General features: G+C 39.4%; 1 protein-coding gene across 1 annotated transcript in view; it reads right to left on the bottom strand.

Moving 5' to 3' along the window:
* Positions 1 to 365: 365 nt before the first annotated feature.
* LOC124832832 (uncharacterized) overlaps positions 366 to 12,500 on the bottom strand; it is a 42,822-nt gene continuing 30,687 nt past the window's right edge. Inside the window, exon 9 of the mRNA XM_047307146.2 lies at positions 366 to 715. Within this exon, the coding sequence (XP_047163102.1) occupies positions 554 to 715 (162 nt within the window). The 3' untranslated portion in view covers positions 366 to 553. The remainder of the gene's footprint in view (positions 716 to 12,500) is intronic.

The following is a 12,500-nucleotide window of genomic DNA, read 5'->3' as shown; positions in this document are numbered from 1 at the left end:
TGGCTTCGAATTAATAAATTTCACCGTTTGCTTTCAAAAGGAGTCCAAATGACTTCATGACCTGACTTAGAACTAAGCCAGACCTGACTTCCACTTTACATACAGATAAGCCATACTGACAAGTTTACGATCTGACCGAACTCTAGTATTTTCGACCATATAGTCATTAACATTTTTAACATACTGCTTATTTTTGTGTATTCAAATTTAAAAACTGTATAATGCAAACTTCAACATCCAAGGTTTTTTCGCCTAATGTCTTAGGAATGTGTTCATTACAAGAGTAGGCAGAAGTAAATGTCACCAAGCTCGCATGCCGAAGGAAACCGTTAAAAAATTAAAGCGAAAAAAAAAACAAAAAACAGTTCATGGTAATATAAGCGTATTTAACCGAACTCAAATTTGACTATCCACACAAAAATTACGTACAAAATAGAACTAAAAATAAATAAACAGCACTGCACTGAGGCTCACACTTAAAAGCCATTTATAATCATTCAATTTGAAAGAGAAAGTACAAAAGCAAAATGCAAAGGATAATGGGAGAGAAACATTAGACTGACTGTACACGAAACTTGTTGGCAACATAAAGCAAATGACTAATGTTTGTGGTAGGATAATTTTGCAGTAACTTAAGATTTGAAGTGAAATCACCCGCAAGGAGGCGCTTGCGAACAAGAACAAGCATTGCACAACATACCCGAAGAAGAGTCTCCTGCATAGATGTGTTAATTTTCATAAGTTTAAACTTCATAAAAGAACTATGATAACGTAATTTTTTTCTTTTTACTGAAACTATAAACTACTTGGAGCCAGATAAAACAGTTTCTAATTTAAAGTAGCCAGCAGCAACCACCGAAAGCAAACCACTCATCACTTATCACTTGAACACGATGAAGCGCAATGCAAAACGGAGGAATTTTATATACTCGAATATTTCATTGTTACAAGTTGTGTAACAACCATATGCCAGGATGAATCTTCATATATTGCCTTTAACATATGACAAGGCATTTGGACTGAAATAAAGAACGACACCATTATTAAAAAAAAAAAAACTCAACTTTGAAGTAAAAGCAGACTAATATCAGTCCATAATAAAATTGTCCTGATTTCCTCATCTGTGGTGGCTCACTTAGAACACGAGAATATTTCAGAATAAACGAGAAAGGCTGTGAATCTTTCGGGATTTGTGATGGCACTTGTGTGCATGATCATAAGAAAAATGGGTATGAGATTTGAACAAAAGGAAAAGACGGCTCCACATTACAGAATTTCTTAGCAAGAATGAGCACAAAGCAAAATACAAATGCACCGTGCAAGATATTTTCAAATATTAAAGTTGTGGAAAATAAGACTGATTTATTATTCTCAATCATAAAAAATACATTCTCATATTTTCTATTTGTAATAATTTAATTCTCCTAAAAAGGGAAATAGGAAAACTAGAAAATCTAGGAAAATAAAATAAAATAAAAGATTATGTATATATTTCCTCTAATTAAGAATATTCTAAAGATATTATCTCAAATTATAACACTCCCCCTCAAGCTGGATCATACAAGATTGTATGAACCAAGATTGGAATAGTCAAACTCAATTGTAGAGAATATCAATAAACCAAATAGGACAGCAATGGACAAAAGCGAACTAGCACCATGAAACTTCAACTTAGACAGCAATGAACGAGGGTGAACTAGCACCATGAAACTTCAACTTGGACAGCAATGGACGAGAAAGATTTCCCTCAAAAAATGGATGATGACTTGCAGCAACAAACAACAACAGATGAAGGGCCTCCAGTGGCAAACAACAACAAACTGCAGGGACTGGATTGCCTATAGTGGCGAACAGCAACAAAACTTCAAGAACATGATTTCCATGAGTAACATATGGGAGGCTTTCAAAGGGTAACAGCCACAAACCTGTAGCGACTTAACCACCTTGAACAACAATGAACCTTTAGGGACTTAATTGTCCTAACAACAACGAACCTTTAGGGACTTAACTGCCCTAACAACAACGAACCTTCAAGGAGTTAACTGTCCTAACCTTTAGGGACTTAACTGGCCTAACAACAACGAGCCTTCAAGGACTTTATTGTCCTGAACAGTAACAAACCTTCAGGGACTTAACTGCCCTGAACAGCAACAAACCTGCAGGAACTGAACTGCCCTGCAGCGGCTAACAGCAACAAACCTATAGGGACTTAACCACCCTACAGTGGCTGACTGTAGAAACGAATGGAGCGGTAGAGAACTCTTCGTAATGGAGAGGAAAGAACTGACGCGATGGCGTCGAAAGAGGACTCCCTGTCGAGAGAGCGGGTCATGGCGAGATGATGGCGTTAAAGTGACATATCAGAAGGAGCAGATTACAGAGATGGAGATCCAGCGACACGACCGGCAGCGGCGCGACGGGATTCCGACACCGGGAGGGTGGCGCATGACGAACATGCACCCGAGACCAGCTGAAGAAAGGCAGTGCGTGCAGAGGCTTCTGGGAGGTCGATTACCAAGGTTGAGTCGCACTCCTTGAGGCGCACCCAACCCTTATCTTCGCCGGAGAAAATGACGACGGCGGCAGCGACGACTATCGAACTGATTTGGCGCTCGTGGCGGCGCGTGAATGAGAAGTAGCCATCGGAACCGGCGCGGTTGGCCGTCGCTCGAAGAGACGATCCACTGCACAACAGAATATAGTGAACGAGGATTCTGATTGGAAGTCAGTGAAGATGCCAACTATGGGCATTACTTAAACTACAGGTGCAGCTACTAGTCTAAAAGGGAATCTCATTCTGAGACAAATTCTAGAAGTATAGCTTATAGCTAGGTCAGATTCAACTCTCTGGAAGTATAGCTTATAGCTAGGTCAGATTGAACTCTGGAAGTATACCTTATAGCTAGGTCAGATTCAACTCTCTAGAAGTATAGCTTATAGCTAGGTCAGATTGAACTCTGGAAGTATAGCTTATAGCTAGGCCAGATTCTGGAAGCACAGTTTTGTGTAGTTGTTATCAGAAGGACAGACGTGTTGGTAATGCTGGAGAAAAAGCTAGAATTCTACTAAGGTAGAACTTGACTAGGGCAATTGGAGCCCATTAAAAACATATGTTAAAGAAGAGACTTTTAGGAGGCCGTAGTGGCCATGGCGGCTGGCCGCCGGTAGACAGCAGAAGCGGATCAGACAAGCTTTGATACCATGTGGAAAATAAGACTAATTTATAATTCTCAATCATAAAAAATACATTCTCATATTCTCTATTTGTAATAATCTAATTATCCTAAAAAGGGAAATAGGGAAACTAGAAAATCTAGGAAAATAAAATAAAATAAAATATTATGTATCTATTTCCTCTAATTAGGAAGATTCTAAAGATATTATCACAAATTACAACAAAAGCTTTTTGTGGTTCTGTGGGCGTTGATGGTAATGTTAACCGATAATCCCATATACATATTTTGAGTATCCTTTCTAGCATCCATAATTAGATTATGCTTAGACATTATGTAAGATTAAACGGTTATGCTCATGCATAATCTATTATGATTATGGCTTAATTGGTCAAACAGTATAATTGATTTTTTTATTTTAAAATATATATATATATATATATATATATATATATATATATATATATATATTAACAATTTTACTCTTATTAAAATAATTACATAAATAGTACCCAATCGAAAATGATAATTTTAAATAGACATTTATTTCTCTTTTTCCAACCAAACAACCTATCAATTATATTTCGCTTAAATATACTATTATTCCTCCAACATGGAAAGAGCCTCTTTAAATATTTAAATATATAAATAAATTACAGTCTCGCATTATTTCTTTTGGTCCTCTAATTAAATCTTTTTCTATTTTTAGTATTTCAGTCTAGCGAAATACTATTTTTAGTACCTGACAGTAGTAACATTTACGATGTAACAAACATTGGTTTCAATATTTGTCACGTTAATTTAAATTGTGACAATTTTTTCTTTTTTGAAAGTTTATCAAATGTTTAAATAAGTTTAGTTCTCCAAATTGAGACATTGATTCTTTTGCTCATCCAAATAAAGTTTTTCATTTGTTAGTCTTTTGATTTTGCAAAATACATTTAGTCTTAGGTCAAATGACATTAGTAATGTTCTCTTTATGAGAACACTATTAGAATTTTCGGTTAAAATATGCAAACATTTCGCAACACCAACCTTTTTCACTTCACCCTTGCATTCTAAAATCTCAGGTAAAGGTGCAATAACCTCAACCCCGATAAAACCCCATTGTGCTAGCTCACGACATTCTATTATACCCTTCATTGTCAAGATGTCATCAGAAGTTGAAGTGGTGTCGCTGATGACAAGTGTTAAATGGAGGTCCTTTAGAGGGTACTTTGAATGAGTTGTCACTTCTTGACGAAGACCTCCATGGCGAAGTCAAGAGACCAGCAACCAAGGCTATGGCCAAAAGGATTCAAGAAGACTGGGCTTCTTCAGACCTTAGTAAGCCCAGGCTACTCTCATTATGGGTGATCCCAAGTGTATAATAAAATGTATAGAATAGGTATAAGAAAACTTGTAACCTGGCCAAGTAGACTAGGGTTTTTGGGGCTTGTAGTATAGGAATGTAGAGTAAGGTTTGTAAATAGTTACAAGAGACTTGATATCGTCTAAATTGGGCTCGTCCAAGTCCAATAGAAACCATAGGTAGGTCATGGAGAAACCCTAGGACACACATGGAGCTTGCCTCGCATTTGACATATGGTATGTGCTAAAACATGCAAAGCATGACCCCGTGAGCTAGATCCATGGGAGACGCCGAATCTAAAGGGAGCACATGGGAAATTCAATTTGAATTTTTGAATCCCCCTCTCGTTTTGAAATTTCAGCCAAGACTCCTATAATATAGGAGCACACACCTCCTGTAAAGTCACCACTTGCGAATGAGTAGAGTTATTATGCTAAAACTGCATCTCCCTAGTTCTTGATTCACTTTAGGAATTCCTTCCTAATTTTGGCTCCTCAGAAGGCATCATCTTCCTTTTGAGTTCCTTTTGAGTTTGATATGATTCTTCTCCCTCCCGATACAAGATCGCTGAAACACTCACTTTTACTCTCGTATCAAGCTTGTATAGTGTTCTCGGAATTGCATGAACCACGATTCTAGTTTGAGTCATACATTTCACCCCTGTATCACTAAGTTTCAGCCCAAAATTTTGAACAATTGATCTAAATTTTCCAAACCAAGTATGTGGAGATTGCTTTAAGTCATATAAAGAGAGTGGCACATCTTACAAACCAAGTCAAACTCCCCCCTGAGCAATAAATTCCTCCATGTAGACCTCTTCAAGATCTCCATGGAGAAAAGCATTTTTAATATCCAATTGATGAAGTGGCTCATGATAGCTTCCATGCAAAGAAAAGACCACAATAGTCATTTTGGCCATAGGAGAAAATGTATCACTATAATCAAGGCCATAGATTTGTGTTTCCTTTGGCAACTAAGAATTGATCAACTTCATCAGGGGCAACTTTAATAGCATAAACTAATCAACATCCAACTATCTTTTTCCCCGATGGAAGGGGAACCAACTCCCATGTGTTATTCTAGTCAAGAGCTTGGATTTCTGCAATCATGACTTGTCCCCATCCAGGATAATCAACAATAGGAAGAAGACAATTTGTGATAGCTAAGAAATTATAAATTGGATCCAGATTACGAGTAGAATGAATACCTTTTCGGATAGCAATGGGTCAAGCCAAATCTTCGTTATTAGGAGCCATGGTATTGAGTGATGATTCAGAAGAATATGAAGAAGAGGATTCACCTTGGAGCATGGGACTACTCACTCGTCTTGGCAATGGAACCAAAGATGGTTCAAGAGGAGTTTGAATAAGGCTAGTGTTAGAATTATGAGTTGTGTATGAGTTGTATGTGAGTTGTATGTGAGTTGTGTATGAGTTGTATGTGAGTTGTGTATGAGTTGTGTGAGTGGGTATGAGTTGTATATGAGTGTGTTCCAACTAATCTTAGCTGGTTAGAAGTGTAGTCAGCATCTTTTTCTCCTATAAATGTAACTCCAATTGAAGAGGTGCATCAAGCCCTCTAGAAATATATTCTTTGTTTTTAGTTTCAAGTGCTAGGATTGTCAAGAGAATAAGGAATACCATACTAAGGTATTGGGAGGACATGTTTGAAAGAAACATCTTGGACAGACGAAGAGAAGAAAGGAGTATGTTCAAAGAAGATGACATTAGCAGACATGTAATACTTATTGGTTTCAAGAAAGTAACAACAAGACCCCTTTTTAGTAGAGAATATCCTAAGAAGACAGATTTAATAGCAAAAGCAGAGAGTTTATCCAATCCTGGAGATAAATCATGAACAAAACATACACAACTAAACAGATGGAGGAACATGAAAGAGATTATCATTTTGATAAATAATGGAATAAGGAACCTTATTGTTGAGAGAAGAGGATAACATTCTATTAATAAGAAAACAAGTTGTTACGATAGCATCTTCCCGATGATGGACTAGTAATTGGCACCAAGCAATAAGGTACGAACCGTCTCAACCAAGTGCCTATTTTTTCTCAATACAATACCATTTTGTTGAGGAGTGTGAGGAAAAGTACATTGATGTAAACCGCCAAGTGAACTTAAAATTCTAGAAAAATTAGAGAATTACTCTTTGGCATTGTCACCAAGGTTATCAAATTTGAGATTTCACGTAAACTCGTGAGAGTCGAGTAAACTCGACTCGTAAACTCATCTCGTAAAATTGTAAGAGTTTACTTCAGATGAAAAAAAATTATATAAATAATATCTTAATTCAAATAAGTCTACAAAATTATATAACTTTAAATAAATAAAATCTATAGTTATATTGTTCATAAAAATAAATATTATAAAACAATAAATACTTGAATTATTATCATTAATTTTGATGCATTTCATTAAATATATAACTTTCAAGCTCGCAGAATCACTCCAAACTCGCGATTCTACACGGTCCTACCGATTTCACAGTCGATTCTATCGAGTTTATGCAGAAAACGAGTTTACTTCCGAGTTAACTCGGAAGCCATGTCTGGGAACATAAACTCGTACGAGTTTACGAGTTAACTCGAGAGTTTGATAAGCATGATTGTCACTACGTAAATTTTTAATTATTGGTCTAAATTGATTTTTTATTTCATTCAAAAAAGAAGTAAAGATAGGCAACCGTCCAAAGCGATCCATGTGTACCTAGAATATTCATCAATGAAAGTAACAAAATACCTAAAGCCAAAAGATGAGACACGACTTGGTCGCTAAATTTCAGAATGAATAATAGAGAAAACCGAATTACACCTTGATTCAATCTTTTTGGAAAAGAAGATCTAACATGTTTACCTAACTAGCATGACTACCATTTTAATGTCTGAAGACTATTAAGTTCATTGACGATTTTTTTTTTTAAATTTTGACAACTGTGGATGTCCCATTCGATCATGTGAAATATTAACAGATGGAGAAGCAAAACAAGACACATGTGGACTAGTTCCATAATAGTACAGACCTCTAGATTCCTATCCTCAGTCGCCTTGTATGACGTTCATGTATAACAACGGAATTGGAATTGTTAGAATGATTAGATGTGTTGTAAAGTTGTTAGATGTTAAGATGTGTGCTTCTGTTATTTGGGCTTAGTCTATTCTGTATTAAGGGCATTGGCCCATATCTTACAATATAAATAAACTACCCTATGTGTAGTCTAAACACATAAGGGATATTTTCTCCCAATCTTCTTTATTTCTCATATGGTATCAGAGCCATGGTTAGAGCCTATCCTAGCGAGTTCTAAGTGGACATTCTATTCTTCTATTCCACCCGCAATCGGACCGTTATTGGACCACCCAATTTCTACTATCACGCACGAGATGTCTATACCTCGGCGTGAAGGGGGTGTGTTGGAAGTCCCACATCGACTAGAGATAAGGCCAAATTATAATATATAAGTGAGGTGCAAACCTCACCCTACAAGCCGGTTTTGTGGGGTTGAGTTAGGCATAAACTCACTTTCTAATATGGTATCAGAGCACAGGAATAGTTCCAGTCAACTCCACGGTCTCCGGCACCCATCACTGCTGCCGCTGTCGCCGCCGCCGCCGCCGCCGCCACCGCCGACGCCGCCGCCGCCGGAGTTCCAGAATCGACCGGCGACCACACCATCGGAAGCGTCTCGGCCGGGCGACCACCGTCGCACGAAGATCGCCGCGATCGGAGCTCCCACGCGCCTCCACGCGCCGCCGCAAGAGTCGCCGCTGCCGCCGCTGCCGCCGCGCGTGCCGGCGCGTCGCCGGAGCTTTCCGCCGCCGATCAGCACCGCCGTGATCGCCTCCTCGCCCTCTTTCTGGATCTGTGGTCGTTGCGTCAATCAGAGCACTTTGAATTTTTAGGGTTTCTCCCTCTCCATGGCGTCTTCCTCGTCTACAAACACCTCTATTGGTGGCTCATCTTCTGATCCCTCAATATATACTAATTATGTGAATGTACACTTGTCCATTGATAAGTTAGATGGCACAAATTATGCAACCTGGGCGTCCGACATCAAACTTTGGTTGAAGAGTCAGGGGTACTTAGATCATCTTACTCAAAATGTGACTACTGCTCTCATAGATGACACTTCCCGCTGGATGAAAATTGATGCTCAGTTATGCATTGTTATAAAGTCCACCATTCACTCCTCACTGAAACAAATGTTTCGATCCTATGAGACATGTTCAGAAGTATGGGCACAAGCGAAGTTGTTATACACAAATGACACTCAGCGTCTTTATGGTGTTTGTCAGGACCTATTAACTGTTATTGGTCCGCGCAATCCTGGTCCCATGGCAGAATATTTGGGTAAAATTCATGCCCTTCTTCATGACTTTAATGATATATTACCTCCTGCTTCCACTCCTGCTGAAGAATTGGAACAACGATCAAAGTTCTTCATGTTGTTGGCATTATACGGACTCTCTGATGATGTTTCTCATGTCCGTGATCAGATTTTGGGTTCTCCTGTCATACCCAACTTTACTTCTACTTGTTCTGCTCTTTTGCGTATACCGAGCAAACCCGTCACTGAGACATCTCCTCGTACTGATGATTCCTCTGTTATGGCTGCTCAACGTGATGATCGAAGTCGGTCTCGCAAGCCAAGTAAAGGACGTCCAAAATGTGACCATTGTGGCAAGTTAGGCCACAAGATTGATAGATGTTATGCTCTCCATGGACGTCCTCCTCGACCTGTAGCAGTGGCAAGTTCTGATCCACCTCCCCGATCACCGTCTGCAGACCATCCTACTTCATCTAATATCATAGACAAACCTGCAATCTTTAACGAATTTCTCAGATGGTATGAGGATCATCAGCACTCTGGTTCCACTACATCTGCATCTGTTGCACGTACAGGTACACCTTTTGTTGGTCTAACTCACTCCCTTGGACCTTGGGTCCTTGACTCAGGCGCCACCGATCATATCACTGGTAACAAGTCCTTGTTTTCTTCCTTGTCATGTCCGGCTAATTTACCCTCGGTAACAATGGCTGATGGGTCTAAAGTCTCATCTCATGGTATTGGTACTGTTAATATTTTTCCATCCATATCCATTGATCATGTACTTTATGTCCCTGGGTCTCCCTTCAACTTATTGTCCATTAGTCGTTTAACTCGTACTCTTAATTGTGTTATTTCATTTACTAAAGATTCTGTTTGGTTGCAGGACCGGAGTTCGAAACACATGATTGGCACAGGATGTGAGTCTCATGGCCTTTATCATCTCCGCCCTTCTCCACATGTTGGCGTAGTCATGGAGTCACCATCCCTTCTTCATGCTCAGTTCGGTCATCCTAGTCTTGCCAAACTACAACAACTTGTACCGAGGTTGTCCACATTATCAAGTTTGTCGTGTGAGTCTTGTCAGTTAGGGAAGCATACTCGTAGTTCCTTTCCTCGTAGTGTCTCACAACGGGCGTCGTCCCCCTTTTCATTGGTTCATTCTGACATTTGGGGACCTAGTCGTGTTAAGTCCATTTTAGGTTTTCAGTATTTTGTGACCTTTATTGATGACTATTCCAGATGTACTTGGTTGTTTTTAATGAAGAATCGTTCTGAGTTGTTTTCTATTTTTCAATCCTTTTTCAATGAAATAAAAACACAGTTTGGGGTGTCTATTCGAAATTTACGTAGTGATAATGGCCGTGAATACCTTTCTCAATCGTTTAAACAGTTTATGGCTTCTCATGGCATTCTTCACCAAACCTCATGTGCTTATACCCCTCAACAAAATGGGGTGGCTGAGCGTAAGAATAGACACCTTATTGAAACAACTCGTACACTTCTTATTCATGGTCAAGTACCCTCACGTTTTTGGGGTGATGCAGTTCTCACAGCATGTTATCTTATCAACCGCATGCCATCTTCCGTCCTAGATAACAAAATCCCTCATTCTATCTTATTTCCTCAAGACCCTCTGCATCCATTACCTCTTCGCGTTTTTGGGTCTACATGTTTTGTTCATGATTTTAGTCCTGGTCTTGATAAGTTATCTCCTAGGTCTCACAAATGTGTCTTCTTAGGATTTCCACGGTCACAAAAGGGCTATAAGTGTTTTTCCCCTTCCCTCAATCGTCATTTTATCTCTGCTGATGTCACTTTTGATGAGTCTTCTTTTTACTTTTCACATCTATCTTCTAGTTCTGTACCTCTCCCTGTTACTGTTGATATTCCTCTTATCTGTGATCCTCCTGGTGATGCTCCACCTATTTTGTCTTCTCCTTCTTTAGACTCTCATTCACCACAGGATCATCCTTCACCTCCACCCCTTCAGGTTTATAGTCGCCGTAATTGTCTCCCTCATGACTCACTTCCGGTGCCGCCTCATGTGTCTCCTCCGGCTCCAGCAACTGAGTCTGACTTGCCTATTGCCCTCCGTAAAGGTATACGCTCTACCCGTAACCCTTCCCCCCATTATACTGTTCTTAATTACCACAGATTATCTCCATCTTTTTATACTTGTCTCTCATCCATTTCTTCTGTGTCAATTCCCAAATCTGTGGGTGATGCCTTAACTCATCCTGGTTGGCGTCAAGCTATGATGGATGAATTAAGTGCTTTACAGGAAAGTGGAACTTGGGAGCTTGTCCAATTACCATCTGGAAAGTCTGTTGTTGGTTGCAGGTGGGTGTATGCTATCAAGGTTGGTCCTGATGGCACAATTGATCGTTTGAAAGCTCGACTGGTTGCCAAAGGTTACACACAGATTTTTGGTTTGGATTATGGTGATACTTTTTCTCCAGTGGCAAAAATGACCTCTGTTCGCCTTTTCATTGCCATGGCCGCTCTTCGACAATGGCCTCTTTACCAACTTGATGTCAAAAATGCTTTTCTCAATGGTGATTTGCAGGAAGAAATTTATATGGAGCAACCGCCTGGCTTTGTTGCTCAGGGGGAGTCATCTGGATTGGTATGTCGTCTTCGCAAATCCTTGTATGGCCTAAAACAGTCTCCTCGGGCCTGGTTTGGTAAATTCAGTTGTGTTGTTCAACAATTTGGTATGTCTCGCAGTGAAGCGGATCATTCAGTGTTCTATCGCCACTCGAGTGCTGGATGTATCTATTTAATAGTGTATGTCGATGATATTGTTCTCACAGGAAGCGACTATCTTGGCATCTCAGATGAAACAACACCTTTGTCATCATTTTCAAACCAAAGATCTTGGCAAACTCCGGTACTTTTTGGGTATTGAAGTAGCACAATCCAATGATGGTATTGTCATATCTCAGAGGAAGTATGCGTTAGACATCTTGGAGGAAACAGGGTTAATGAACTGTAAATCTGTTGAGACACCTATGGACCCTAACATCAAACTCCTACCAAATCAGGGGGAGCCTTTCTCAGATCCTGAACGGTACAGAAGACTAGTTGGTAAATTAAACTATCTTACTGTTACGCGTCCTGACATTTCCTTCGCAGTTAGTGTGGTGAGTCAATTTCTAAACTCCCCATGTGAAGACCATTGGGATGCAGTTGTTCGTATACTGAAGTATATTAAAAGATCACCTGGAAAAGGTTTGCTATATGGCCCTAACAACGATACAAAGATCGTTTGCTATTCAGATGCTGATTGGGCTGGTTCCCCTTCTGATAGGAGGTCTACTTCTGGATATTGTGTCTCTATTGGTAGCAACTTGATATCTTGGAAAAGTAAGAAGCAAAGTGTTGTGGCAAGGTCGAGTGCAGAAGCAGAATATAGAGCTATGGCATCAGCTACTTGCGAGCTTGTGTGGCTTAAACAATTGCTTAGTGAATTGAAATTTGGAGATGTCACTCACATGATACTTATATGTGATAATCAAGCTGCTCTCCATATTAGCTCTAATCCTGTCTTCCATGAGAGAACCAAACACATTGAAGTTGATTGTCATTTCATTCGGGAAAAAATCATATCCGGAGATATCAAGACTGAGTTT

Source organism: Vigna umbellata, chromosome 1, assembly GCF_029865625.1.
Source record: "Vigna umbellata cultivar VRB3 chromosome 1, Vumbellata_1.0, whole genome shotgun sequence".
NCBI classification, from domain to species: domain Eukaryota; kingdom Viridiplantae; phylum Streptophyta; class Magnoliopsida; order Fabales; family Fabaceae; genus Vigna; species Vigna umbellata.
This window is presented reverse-complemented; position numbering and strand designations above follow the sequence as displayed.